General features: G+C 42.8%; 1 protein-coding gene across 1 annotated transcript in view; it reads right to left on the reverse strand.

Moving 5' to 3' along the window:
- Positions 1-11,706, reverse strand: part of LOC124805299 (myogenesis-regulating glycosidase-like) — a 78,926-nt gene extending 67,220 nt beyond the window's left edge. Inside the window, exon 1 of the mRNA XM_047265813.1 lies at positions 11,692-11,706. Within this exon, the coding sequence (XP_047121769.1) occupies positions 11,692-11,704 (13 nt within the window). The 5' untranslated portion in view covers positions 11,705-11,706. The remainder of the gene's footprint in view (positions 1-11,691) is intronic.
- Between the last annotated feature and the right edge of the window lie 3,675 nt (positions 11,707-15,381).

Below are 15,381 nucleotides of genomic sequence, written 5' to 3' on the forward strand. Positions count from 1 at the left end.
CTCGCTCGCTCTCTCTCTCTCTCTCTCTCTCTCTCTCTCTCTCTCTCTCACTCACTCACTCTCTTCTTTGCTTTCCAATATCAGTTTACATCTCTGTGCAATATACTGCTACTACGTGTATCGTTTCCTCTGAACTGTTTCGTAATTGGTTCGTAAGCTGTTTCCATGTTTCTTTCCTCCATCTTTTATTTACATTGCACTGTCCCTTGACCTTCTTGCTCACCGTTTTCTATTTTTCTTATTCCTTGATCCATGACTTTTAAAACAGACTCTTTAAAATGCATACATATATTGGTGTCAGAAATGGATATTTCTCTAAACTTCTGTTGTATCAATATTTTATGATTTTTTTTTTTTATTTTACTTTTCTCTTTATAGTTTTCTGACATTACATCAGCAACGTTTTTCAATGTTCTCCCTAAACCTTCTTAGTCTTAAGTTAGATTTTTAACAGTCCTTCATTGTGGTCACTCGCTACATCTGCCGCTGGGTAACGCTTACTTCTCACTCGCTCGCTCGCTCGCTCGCTCTCTCTCTCTCTCTCTCTCTCTCTCTCTCTCACTCACTCACTCACTTCTTTGCTTTCCAATATCAGTTTACATCTCTGTGCAATATACTGCTACTACGTGCATCGTTTCCTCTGAACTGTTTCGTAATTGGTTCGTAAGCTGTTTCCATGTTTCTTTCCTCCATCTTTTATTTACATTGCACTGTCCCTTGACATTCTTGTCTGTTAACTATATCTGTGCGTCTCTTACAATTTCTAAACCCTTTTCCGCTCTTTCAGTTTTTGAATTTCCTTTATTCTTCCAGGCGTTCAAAGTACGTGTTTCGTAATCCATAGGTCTTGTTTATGCTCACCGTTTTCTATTTTTCTTATTCCTTGATCCATGACTTTTAAAACAGACTCTTTAAAATGCATACATATATTGGTGTCAGAAATGGATATTTCTCTAAACTTCTGTTGTATCAATATTTTATGATTTTTTTTTTATTTTACTTTTCTCTATATAGTTTTCTGACATTACATCAGCAACGTTTTTCAATGTTCTCCCTAAACCTTCTTAGTCTTAAGTTAGATTTTTAACAGTCCTTCATTGTGGTCACTCGCTACATCTGCCGCTGGGTAACGTTTGCATTTTCTGACTCGGGGTATGTGCCCCTTACCACAGGAAGTTTAATCTATATGGTATTATGCTTTATTTTTGTAACCACTAGACCCGTTACATTCTCTCCAATGCTTTTTTTACTCTATTGGTTGTAGTCGTAATCCATTTCTGACACCAAGACCATAATGACCGAATGTGCACCCAGCTTTACTTCACCTACAGAAACGTTCCAACTTTCGAGAATAATATGGTTACCGTTGGCCTCAGTCATTACTATCACTTTTCATATCTGATCATACACTGACGAGACAAAAGTCATGAATGCCTCCTAATATCGTGTCGGACCCCGTTTTCTTAGTCGTAATGCAGCAACTTGACGTGTCATGGATTCAACAAGTCGTTTGAAGTCCCCTTGAGAAATATTAAGCCATGCTGTCTCTATAACCGTCCATAACTGCGCAAGTGCTGCCGTTGCAGGATTTTGTGCACGAACTGACTTCTTAACCATGTCTCATAAATATGCTATGGTATTTATGTCAGGCCACACTATTGTGGAGCCACCACCAGCTTGCACAGTGCCTCGTTGACAACTTGGTTCTATGGCTTTGTGGGGTCACTCGAATCCATCTTTGCTACTTTGAAACACAACTCTTCCAATGATCAAGTGCTCGTAACTTTTAAGGTATGCGTTTTAGAGAACATGTTTGCTGGACATTTTTTTCTTATTGTGGTCCATACTACCACTTCCCAAAATATGGAAAGCAAAGAACTTGCAGTAGAAGAAATTTGCTTCACAGTATCGAAGATGAAAAACTGCTCGTAGCTCTTTAGATATGCATTTTCGACCCTTTGTTTACTGAGACTTTTTTGCTTCTAGTATGGTGTACTTTCAACTGTATGCGTTTACGCCATTAATTATGATATACCCTGTATACATATTTCTATCCCATGTCTTTTGTCACTTCTGTGTACACATGGTCCTTCATCTGCGTGACTAGTTACTGAAATGTACATCCGTATTATTACTGTGTTAATTGGTTAATTCTCTGTTCTCACCATAACTACTCCATCACTGTGTTGCACATAGTTCTTGGCTTATATGGCTAGGATTTGACTTAGTACTTAACTCGTGCGCCAACTTCCCCTATATCTCCATAACTTCTCTTTTCTTTGCTCCGAAAGTACCATTTATCAGCCCATTTTATTTCACTTCTCTGGTATGTTTATGTCATGTTTAACCATCTCTTTTTTTTACATTCTGTAGTTTTCCGAAAATGTAGAGAGTTTTTACGTTCCAAGTTAGTATCTTAACATGCCTTATACATGCTCCCACACCAGCTGGAGGTACACATTTGGGCCTGTTTTATCCCCGGAGTGTTTATTTAAATAAGCCTTCATTACTGATACGAAAAGCGTAGTGACCGTAAGTAATTAACAATCTCGTCGGTTAACATCTGTAACCTTTCCAGAAAGAAGAGCGAGAGGCATCAAATTCATAAATGGAGCGCGTCAGGTCACGCCAGTCTAATGATTTAGAATACGTTGCCAGCTGTCAAACGGAAGATGATACGTGCGGGGAAAACAAGGGCAAATATCTGATAAAGTTCGTCTTAAGTGTAAAAAACACTCATGAGAATCTCATCCATAACTACATGTCAGGTGACAGAAGTATGATCAGTCAGCGAAGATACCGTGAGTGTTATGTAAGATAACGTAATCAATTTACTCCCTAGACGAGCACGGATGGAAAATTACAATAAAACATCCAGTCAGCAAGGAACACACTGATAATTCCTTGTCTCAAACACCAGTCCTGTGTAAATGATATGTATCTTCATATATTTCATCTTCTTTTGATCTTTTAAATTAGGCCATTTTACGAACAATAACATCAAAAGTAATGTTAAACACTGAAATATTGTGTTGTTTCTGCATCGGGAGAGTAGCGTACTTCTATAATGATGAATAAGTACATTGTGCTACACATTTATTGAAGGTTTTTGGGGACGGGGGGAGGGGGGGGGGGCAGATCAATGAGGGAAAGTGCTCATAGGGCCAGGACACTTTTATATATGAAGCATGGAAATAATTCGTTGGAAAAAATGGCTCTGCTTTGTGCGAATTCAAAGGTGGCCGAATTAAGAGTTATGGTTGCTGCACGGTTAGTGTTCAACTGTAAGTACAGCGCACCGCTCCAGCTGGATGTGGAAGGCAGTGCCGTCCTGCTGCTAACCTCAGGTGTTACGCCAGAGTCCCGAGTAAAGCCGCAGACTCATCTGCAATGTACTGTGGACTCGTCCATAATACACTTCCGGTGGTTACTCGTCGCCAGTGGTGGAAAGCTGCTCTGGGAATGCTCGTTCACAGAGGCAGGGAACAGACTGACCGAATTATTTCTTAGCTTCCCATTATTATGTCTCGGCGTCACACTGTCCCACGCTCGCAACTATGTTACACAATGTGCTTGTTCGTAGATGAAGAAATACAAGTATCACGGTTGCCCATTCTTCTGGATAGCAACCAAGCCAGGCTAACAATTGATACCAATAATGATTTCAATACCATATTTACACAGATTAGAAGAAAATAGGGTGACTGTAAGGACTTATGCACCAAATGGTCAATAAAAATAATAAAAACTAATATAATTCAACTGCGCCGGCCTACAGGACACCTAGACATCTTCGAGAAGAAATGTGACAATTTTGTGTTTGAAAGTCATCCACATGACAAAGAAAATGTTAGGCTGCTGTTTCAATACGAGATTATTTTCTTCAGTTGCGAAATGGAAGCAGTCTGAGGAACAGAAAGTATAAGAGACGCAAACAAAACCTCTGTAAAAAACAAATTGAAGAGAGCATTGAAACTCAAGAAAATTTTTTGAGCAGATAGAACAAGTGGCATAGTATTTTAAAACATAGAAAAGCCATATGATTGTGCACACCTACAATTCCCTCGCATTCCAGTTCTTTTTTTTCTGAGTTGTGAATCAAGGATCGTCTGCGAACATCATTCATCACCCTAATTTTCTGTAACCGAATGCAGAATTGCAAATACAAGCTATGAGGTGATCATTGGAGCTTTCAAATGGTTCAAATGGCTCTGAGCACTATGGGACTTAACATCTGGGGTCATCAGTTCCCTAGAACTTAGAACTACTTAAACCTAACTAACCTAAGGATATGACTCACATCCATGCCCAAGGCAGGATTCGAACCTGCACCGTAGCGGTCGCGCGGTTCCAGACGGAAGCGCCTAGAACCGCTAGGCCACACTGGCCGGGGCATTGCAGCTTTACAGGCAAGACAAACGATCCGTGTAGAAATAATCACACTATTTCGTATCATTCCTTCGTGAAGATATAACTTTGTTCAACCGAACATTATGCCAATCAGCACATTCTTAAGGCTCTCTAGAGACTTCCTTTATTTCAACAATAACCGTGATGTTACACTATGTCATCAAAAGTATACGGACACCCCCAAAAACATACGTTTTTCATATCAGGTGCATTGTGCTGCCACCTACTGCCACGTACTCCATATCAACGACCTCAGTAGTCATTAGACATCGTGAGAGGGCAGAATGGGGTCAGGTGCTTGGGTGTCACTTGTGTCATACGTCTGTACGCTAGATTTCCACACTCCTAAACATCCAAAGGTCCGCTGTTTCCGATGTAATAGTAAAGTGGAAACGTGAAGGGCAGGTACATCACAAAAGCGTACAGGCCGACCTCGTCTGTTGACTGACAGAGACCGCTGACATTAAAGAGGATCATAATGTGTGATAGGCAGACATCTATCCAGACCATCAAACAGGAATTTAAAACTGCATCAGCATCCACTGCAAGTAGTATGACAGTTAGGCGAGAGGTGAGAAAACTTGGATTTCATGGTCAAGCGGCTGCTCATAAGCCACATATCACGCCGGTTAATGCCAAACAACATCTCGCTAGGTGTAAGGAGCGTAAACTCTGGACGATTGAACAGTGGAAAAACGTTGTGTGGGGTGACGAATCAAGTACGAAATGTGACGATCCGATGGCAGGGTGTAGGTATGGCGAATGTACGGTGAATGTCATCTGCCAGCATCTCTAGTGCCAACAGTAAAATTCGGAAGGAGGTGGTGTTATGGTGTGGTCGTGTTTTTCATGGAGGGGGCTTGTACACCTTGTTGTTTGTCGTGGCACGACAACAGCACAGGCCTACATTGATGTTTTAAGCACCTTCTTGCTTCCCACTGTTGAAGAGCAATTCGGGGATGGCGATTGCATCTTTCAACACTATCGAGCACCTGTTCATAACGCACGGCCTGTGGCAGAATGGTTACACGACAATAACATCCTTGTAATGGGCTGGCCTGCACAGAGTCCTGACCTGAATCCTATAGAATACCTTTGGGATGTTTTGGAACACCGACTTTGTGCCAAGACTGACCGACCGACATCGATATAGTCTCCTCGGTGCAGCACTCCGTGAAGAATGGGCTGCCATTCCCCAAGGAACCTTCCAGCACCTGATTGAACGTATCTGCGAGAGTGGAAGCTGTCATCAAGGCTAAGGGTGGGCCAACAGCATGTTGAATTCCAGTATTACCGATGGAGGGCGCCACGAACTTGTAAGTCATTTTCAGCCATGTGTCTGTATACTTTTGATCACGTAGTGTGTGAATGTCCACAGCATCCGCGCTGTCTATGACCCAAGTAACGCGAAGTGGCAGGTAATGAAAACCACTCAGTACAATGAAAGTCGTAAACCAGTCGATTGTTTCTTAAAGAACACAAAAAAGTCCAAGTTTTCCCGCATGCCACTGACATAAATATGCAGGCTTCCGCAGTCAGCGTCAGTTGCGTTAAATTCGTTCCGAGTGTACTGCCACGCCATCTTATAAAATGCTTAAAATAACAAAATAAACCGACGTTTCGGGTAAGTTGCAACGGTCTTCCTCAGGAAAAAGACTGACCTAAGGAAGGTTGCTGCAACTCGCCCGAAACTTCGGTTTGTTTTAATATTTTATAAGACGACCCAGCTGTATATACCAAGAAGGATTTTAATGAGATGAATCGCTGCTCTATGATGTGAAAACTGCCCTCGATAGATCCTAATTTCATCCGGATAGTGCCAAAGATGTTCGAACACATCAGGTGAGTGGAGTAAAACCGAGTCCCCGTCAGAAATCACGTGATTTACCAAACGGCAACCCTTCCAACTTGCATCTTTTTAGTGGAAGGCAAATATTTGCGATGGTGAGCTCTTCTGATTAGCAAAGACTAAAATTCGACTTCTAGAACAGTACACTAGTGTGAGACTGTGCCGCCTTATACTTTTTGTAGCATGTTCTCCATGTAGTGGTATTTGGGAATCATTGTACTCGGCACTGTACCTAGAATGTGACCATTTCTGGCAATCCACCTTCTGGGGAATTTTATCTTTGGATTATATCACGTGACGCCTGTAATGTATAGGGTCGCCTTCAAGGTGGCAGAACATACTTCTTGTAGGCAAAGGAACCTCTTCTAATAATGCTGGAAATTCGTTTTAGAAAAGTGGGGTGGGGGAGGGGGGATATCGGAGCGGGGAGGGGACGGGGGGGGGCTGTAAGTAATACAGCGTGGTTGTCTGTCATGGTACAGATCACATTTACAGAGAAGCAGTCTTGAACACAGCGTGTTCCGAAACTACTCGTTCAAATTAGAACATCAAAACAAACATATTTAGTTATGGTACATACGGTCCCTGACATCAATTTCTAGTGTTAGGACGATTTGCACAGGAGATAGTTTAGCACGTTAATTACAGCAGTGACATTCACAGGGACAGCTCTAATGCACGGGCGTTGGTCCGTATGCAAGCAGTCAATCGTAGGACCATTGGTTGTCGAGTCCGTTCGAAGATTCCTGGCAAGTTCGCAATGGTACCAGCATTACGGTAATTCTAGTGACGAGGTCTTCTTCTGTTTCCACAATGGTTTCATAGACCAGCTGCTTTATATGGTCCCAGAGGAAGAAATCCACACAAGTGAAGTCAGGTGACCTCAGTGACCAAGACACAGGGCCATCTGGCGCGATCCATCGATTCCCGAAACTGGCTCTCAGATGATTCCTCACAGCAATGCTGAAATTGGTTGAGGCCCTATCGTCCTCTAAGTACATCCTTCGTTTAAAATTCAGAGATGCATGTTCCAGCGGTTCTGCCAACACATGTTCCGTACACAGAGCAGGTCTACATGTCAGTACACATTCCCAGCAGTGACATCGACGCAACAGCTTACGTGTTGCGAATAGAGTTAGTAGCAACGAAGTTATAAATTTAAGCGTCATGTTCCCTAACATTGCAAGATGACTTCATAGATCATACGTTCCTTGTCGAAATATATTTTTTTTATGTTTTCTATCTCCTGTATTAATTTTAACGCATAGTCTGTGAACACCCTCTATATATCGTCGCGAAGTCATGTGGATTTTCGTCGAATCGCCGGTGTCAGTTACAACTACTATCGATACCGCCATGACTGAAAGTGGCTTCATCAGTAAATGTTTATTAACGGAATTACTAGGCGATTGCAACTAGCCGAAGACAACATTCCTGTCGTGTACCCTCATCTCCTTCCAGACCTGAAAACACCCCCCAGGCTGTGGCTAAGCCATGTCTCCGCAGTATCCATTCTTTCAGGAGTGCTAGTTCTGCTTGGTTCGCAGGAGAGCTTCTGTAAAATTTGGAAGCTAGGAGACGAGATACTGGCAGACGTAAAGCTGTGAGGACCGGGCCTAAGTTGTGCTTCAGTAGCTCAGATGGTGGCGCGCTTGCCCGCGAAAGGCAAAGGTCCCGAGTTCAAGTCTCGGTCGGGCACGTAGTTTTAATTTGCCAGGAAGTTTCAACTCCATAAATGATCACCAAACCAGATACAGTGGTTGCTTGTTCCGGAATAGAAAGAATAAAGTTAAGATCTCAGCCATTACGTTTTACCTATGAGTCAAGCTATAAAGTAAACTACTAGATGATATCAAAAATATAAAGGAACTCTGTTAATACACGTTTTAAAGTGTACTCACTAAGGCATAGTTTTCACTTCGATAAAGATTTCGACCAATAAAAATTATTTCAAATAAATAATAAAGTTCTCCAGTAACAAAGTAGCCAACAAGAAAGGAGTATATCCATAAGCAACACAACGCATGTCTAGTTTGAATTTTCCACCATGAAATCTAAAATCAATGTATATGGAAGGAGGAGTCTTACTATTCGTTTCTGCTGTGTGAATCGGATTTATCTGTTCGTTTAGCCTTACCGCATGTAATTAGCGGAAAACAGCGTATGTCTGTCTGTATCATGAATTTCTTCTGTGTGTCCTGTTTCTTCCCGTTATTCTTATCTGATGTACCTCGGATGTAAATAATGCGTATGTGTATGTGCAATGACATCATCCATACAGCGAATTTTGTCTACTGATAAATGAAATAATAAATAAATTATAGCGATGGAAAATTATGAGGGCAATACACAAATATATTTAGACTCCATCATTAAAGTCGCCCATCCACAGTACAGTCAGCTACAGCACGCTGAGTACATCTGCATTTACATTTACATCTACAACCATACTCTGCAAAACATTGTGAAGTATGAGACAGGGAATACTTCTGGGTGAATCGGTCAAGCAGGCTTCTTCCCGCTCCACTGGTATATGGAGCGCGAGAACAATGATTGCTTAAACACCTCTTTGCGGTCTGTCATTAATCTAACATTGTTTTATCGAACCCTGCTGGAATGATACGTACGGGATTGTATTATATTCTAAGATTCCTCACTTAAAGTTCGTAGCTGAAACGTTCTGAGCAGACTTTCACGGGTCAGTTTCCTTCTTTCTCCAAGTGTTTGCCAATTCAGTTTTTAAAACATCTCTGTGATGCTGTCCCATGGTCAAGCTATTCGTGCCGTCCAACTTCATACACGTTCAATATCACCTGCTAGTGCTATCTGGTACGGGTTCCCCACACACTTGATCAGAATTCTAGGGTGAGTCACAGAATGATTTATGAGCAATCCCCTTTGCAGACTGATTGAATTTTATTTCTGTTCCATCAATCAAGTCCGCCACGTACTCTACCCTCGGCTGAGCCTATTTGACAGTGCCAGTTCGTATTCCTACAAACTGTTACACCCTTATACTTTTATGACTTGATCGATTCCCACCGCGACACTCATGTAGGATACTACGAATTTTTAGTTTCGTGAAGCGTACTGTTTTACATTTCTCAACATTTAAAGCAGTTGTCAATATTTGCATTACTTTAAAATCTGATCAAAATGTAACTGAATAGACGTGCAGCTTTCTTCAGGACCGAGAAAGGTGGCGCAGTGGTTAGCGCACTGGACTCGCATTTGGGAAGACAAAGGTTCAAGTCGAGTCATACCATCCTAATTTAGGTTTTCCGTTATTTCCCTAAATCGATTGAGGCAAATGGCGGGATGGTTCTTTTGAAAGGACACGGCCGACTTCCTCCCCATACTTTCCTAATCTGATGGGACCGATGACCTCGCTGTTTGGTCCCTTCCCCCAAAATCAACCAACAAACCTTCCTTTAGACAGTACTTCATCACGGATAATGGCATCGTCCGCGAAAAGTCTGAGGCTACTATTTATATTGTTGTAAAGTCATTAGTTTACAATAAGAACAGCAACAGTCCCAATACACTTTCTTGTGGTAAACCTAAAGTTACTACCGCATACTTCCAAAGCTGTTTCACAGAGGAAGACTGCACTGTAGTTCCTTTTCTAGATTGTCGCACAGATGACAAAATGGTAGATATCGAAATAGATGGCAGAGGGATAGAAATACAATTAAAATCGCTCAAAAGATGAAAGGCATACCAGTTCGATTTTCACAGAGTACGGGAAGAAATTTGTCCCCTTCCTGCAGCGGTGTACCGTAGGAAGCGTTCCAAAAGATTGGAAAAGGGCACAGGCCATCCCCGTTCTCAAGAAGGGACGTCGAACAGATGTGCAGAACTACAGACCTATATCTCTAACGTCGATCAGTTGTAGAATTTTGGAACACGTATTATGTTCGAGTATAATGACTTTTCTGGAGACTAGAAATTGTAGGAATCAGCATGGGGTTCGAAAAAGACGATCGTCTGAAACCCAGCTCGCGCTATTCGTCCACGAAACTCAGAGGCCCATAGACACGGGTTCCCAGGTAGATGCCGTGTTTCTTGACTTCCGCAAGGCATTTGATACAGTTCCCCACAGTCTTTTAATGAACAAATTAAGAGCATATGGACTATCAGACCATTTGTGTGATTGAATTGAAGAGTTCCTAGATAACGGAACGCAGCATGTCATTCTCTATGTCTTCCGAAATAAGAGAGATTTCAGGTGTGCCGCAGGGGAGTGTCGTAGGACCGTTGCTATTCACAAAATACATAAATGACCTTGTGGATAACATCGGAAGTTCACTGAGGCTTTTTGCGGATGATGCTTTAGTATATCGAAAGGATGAAACAATGGAAAATTACACTGAAATGCATGAGGATCTGCAAAGAATTGACGCATGGTGCAGGGAATGGCAACTGAGTCTCAATGTAGACAAGTGTAATGTGCTGCGAATACATAGAAAGAAAGATCCTTTATTATTTAGCTACAATATAGCAGGTCAGCAACTGGAAGCGGTTAATTCCATAAACTATCTGGGACTGGGCATTAGGAGTGATTTAAAATTTAATAATCGTATAAAGTTGATTGTCGGTAAAGCAGATGCCAGACTGAGATTCATTGGAAGAATCCTAAGGAAATGCAATCCGAAAACAAAGAAAGTAGGTTACAGTACACTTGTTCGCCCACTGCTTGAATACTGCTCACCGGTGTGGTATCCATACCAGATAGGTTTGATAGAAGAGACAGAGAAGATCCAACGGAGAGCAGCGCGCTTCGTTACAGGATCATTTAGTAATCGCGAAAGCATTACGGAGATGATAGATCAGTGGAATACTCTGCAAGAGAGACGCTCAGTAGCTCGGTACGGGCTTTTGTTGAAGTTTCGAGAACATACCTTCACCGAGAAGGCAAGCAGTATATTGCTTCCTCCTACGTACATCTTGCGAAGAGACCATGAGGATAAAATCAGAGAAATTAGAGCCCACACAGAGGCATACCGACAGTCTTTCTTTCCACGAACAATTCGAGACTGGAATGGAAGGGAGAAACGATAGAGCTACTTAAGGTACCTTCCGCCACACGCCGTCAGGTGGCTTGCGAAGTATGGATGTAGATGCAGATGTAGACTCTTCATCCAAGATAACATTTTCTTCCTCCCTACCAACAAATATTCAATCCAGTCATAATCATTGGCCTTAAACAGCTTTTCAGATCATACTGTAAAAGTACACGGCAAGAAGCGTAGTGTCTGAAGACGACATGGGTAACGGATGTGAAAGGAGTAACAGTAAATGTGATTTGATCATCTTTTAAGTAAACTACTTTGTGAGAGTGACACGAATGGAGAGAGTAATCTTATCTCGAAGGAGCTGATTGTGGCGTAGCGAGTGGTGCGCTCGACTAGAAGGCTGCGGCCGGTACTCACCTGCTGGCTCCATCATGGCGGCCACCGCACAGTAGTTCCCGCAGCGCTCACCGTCCGCCTTTATACCGGGCGACAGACTCGCTCTGGCGCTGGCGGTGACGCGACAACACGGGCCTGGCTGCGCCGTGGCGACGCTCGCTGCTTCAACACAGCGGCCGTGTGTATGTTGTAACAAACTGAGATACGGGGGCGATCCGGAATATAGCCTCCTTCAGGCTGCAATTTTAGTACTACAGCACTGTGGGCAAATTCACTGAGGTCACAAAAGTCATTGGATACCTCCTAATGTCGTGTCGGACCTCCTTTTGCCTGGTGTAGTGTAGCAACTCGACGTGGCATGGACTCAACAAGTCGCTGGAAGTACCCCGGCAGAAACATTGAGCCATACTGCCCACGTAGCCGTCCATAATTGCGAAAGTGACGCCGGTGTAACATTCCGTGCACAGATTGATCTCTCGGTTACGTCTCATAAATGTTAGATGAGATACATGTCGGGCGATCTGGTGGGCCAAATCATTCGTTCGAACTGTCCGGAATGTTCTTCAAACCAGTCGCGAACAATTGCGACCTGGTGACTTGGTGCATGGTTATCCATAAGGATTCCGTCATTGATCGGAAACTCATGTCCATGAATGGCTGCAAATGGTCTCCAGGTAGCCGAACATAACCTTTTCCAGTGAATGGTCAGCTCATTTGGACCAGAGGACCCAGCCCATTCCATGTAAACACAGACCACACCACTCTCCACGCTACAATGGAGCCACAACCAGCTTGCACGGTGCCTTGTTGACAACTAGGCTCCGTATTGCCACACTCGAACCCTACCATCAGCTCTTACCAACTGAAACCATGACTCAGAATAATAATAATGAATCGGGCGACGTGTATCGTTGAGCAGCATAGCAGGCAAACGTCAAGTGTAATCTCGTCTCCTATGTCTCGAGGGCAATCTGAACAGCTACCGCTACGTCAGGGAGATTTTACAGCCCAAGCCACTGTCCCTCTGGCACGATGTTCCAGGTGCCATATTTCAACAGAACAACGCCTGGCCGCATGTGGCGAGGAATGTGCAAGCCTTCTTCGAAGAACGACAGGTATCAGTCAGCAGTTTGTTCATTCAGATCCTCTGCAGCCGCAATTTATGGTTTGTGGATGCGCCTAAACACTGCAGGGTAATACCCAGCAGCATATTCAGGCACTCTTTCATTCCATACTCCAACGTCTAGTGGTTCTGACTGCAGCAAGTAGTGACATTAATCCATACTGAATTTCCACTGTCACTGTGCATATGCAGGTCTGTGATGATAATCATTTGTCCGTAATCGGTGGAATAAATTTCGTCGCGATTACATCTTTCAGCTTGGTGTTTCTTTTTTTCAAACAGTGGTGTACAATGAATATACAAATGAATAGTTAAAAATCGACATCTGCTTATCCAGTATAATTAATGAATTAGTAATACATAGTTAGTAAACATGACTGTTACTTTAAATACTATTCCGCTAAACATCGAAGTATAGGAAATAAAATCAACTGCTGCTTTTATGCTCATGTTGTTTGTCTTCATCAACAGATGGCTGCACTGGTAAAATGTTCAAAGATCGGTAGGTATACTGTAGTATAAGACACAACAGAGCCTCAAATTAATTATTTGCCACATCTATGATGCCTGTCACATTTCACTCTTTTCTTTTCAAGTCTGCAACACTGCATCACTAAGGCAAAACAGTACAATGTTTGCGTCAAACTGCTGTCGAAAGCATGATTACAAACTCTATATAAATTATCCCAAAGATTAAACACACACTCCGCCCCCACCCGCTTTTACAAGGCCCTCCAAATCCTTGAACGCCATGCGCTCCGCCTTGCCTTCCGTATCCGCCTTCCTTCCCCCACACGGCTCCTGTATGAACTGATCCCCTTCCCCCACCTCCTCCTGTTCCTCCAACATCTCCGCATCCTTTACATTGTTCGCAGGCTTGATCCCCCCCACACTCTGGTTTCCTCCTCCCTCTCCACCCCCTGCCCGTTGCCGCGCCTCTATCGCTGTGTCTCTCCTTCTCTCCACCTCCACACCCTCCATCTCCTTCATCAGGGCAATTTCCAACACCTCCCCCTCCCGGATGATGAACTTGGCCGTGACATCTACCCTTCCTTCCAACTGTAACCTGGCCTTGTTCCCCCCCCCCCCTCCCCAGGGCCCCCTTTTTTCCTCTTCCTTCCTTCTCCCAGAGCGGATTTTCCTCCATTCCCCTCTCCCCTGAGGCCCTGCACCTCATACTTGCCTCTTTCCTTCCCACATCCCTCCCTACCTGGCCCTCTTCTGTGCGCCCTCCGCTCATCTCCCCCATCTCTTCCCCTCCCTCCCCTCTTCAGGTCTCCCTCATCTCCTTGTGCCTGGCAGATCCTCTGTATTGATCATCATCAGTGTGCCTCATCAGTGTTGTGTTTAGTGCTGTTTCTCCTGTGCGTCAAGAGGTGTGATTTTAATTGTATATTGCCTTGAGGTCCGCCGTCAGTGTTACCTTATGTGCTACGCCATCCGTCGATACCTTATGCTCCAGTCATACTGTGCCTTGTGTTCTTTTAACCGTCGCAGTGTGTGTCTTTTTGTGTGGGCTACTTTTAAACAATTTTTTATCTCCATTTTACAGTCACTCCGTTTTTTGTCTATTGCCTTCCATGATGTTCCCCCTTTGTTGTATCTATGTTCACCTTATTCTCTCCTTTGCTGTTTTTAAATGTCTTCTATTGTTTTGTTCTATGTCTTTCGGCTGAAGAGCAGCGCATATGCTGTTGCCAGCCCGCCCCGATGGGGAATTGAAATACAATAAAGAAAAAAAATTAAACGCATGTGGCGTGCTAAACAGGCACGTAAACTTCTAATGTTACATGAAAACAAATATAAAATATTCTCTTCATAAGTAGTTAAAAACCAACGTTTGCTTATGCAGTGTGGTATGAGACTGAGTGTAAAACATGTCTTCCATAAAAAGTTAAGAACCAAACTTTGCTTATACAATTAAACTAACAAATTAGTAATATGTAGTTGTCAAAGATGAGTCTTGCTTTAATACTATTCTGCAAATCTTCAAATACGCACAGTAAATAAGTTATTGTAATCGAGCATTTTAAAAAATCTGTGTGAAATGAATATGCCAAGTAGCGGCAAAGATTAATTTATTTACATGAAACAGGCGTAGGAGATACTATCTTAAATAATTTTTGTTTCTAAAACAAAAAACAAAAACTGTAGTAATTATTATTCTTCTGTTAAAGTTTGGAGAGGAAGGTATTACCTACCGTAACGTAACAGACGGTGTACATTTTTTTTAGATGATAAAGTAGGTCACCAAAAACATGGCTGTATTCCGGCTCTATATTCTTCTGTCATGACGTTGTGTTTGTATATTAATATTTTCCAGCAATCAGCCAAGATCATTGATCTAGCATTATGGCGCTTAAGTGACATTTCATCTGCGGTCTCGTATTGCAGTATGTGCCCTTTCAGATCAGCAACCTGTATGTTCTAAATGTCGAAGTCTGATGTTTCTTCCGGCGACCGCAGAAATTGTAATTTGTGACACTGCAACTCAAAACTGTAATAAGTACTCGTATAATCATGTCATTTTATCAACAAGCCAACCTTTACTATGGCTTTAAGCTTGTCATCACCAACTTTGTTCGATC

Source organism: Schistocerca piceifrons, chromosome 7 (assembly GCF_021461385.2).
Source record: "Schistocerca piceifrons isolate TAMUIC-IGC-003096 chromosome 7, iqSchPice1.1, whole genome shotgun sequence".
Lineage (NCBI taxonomy): Eukaryota > Metazoa > Arthropoda > Insecta > Orthoptera > Acrididae > Schistocerca > Schistocerca piceifrons.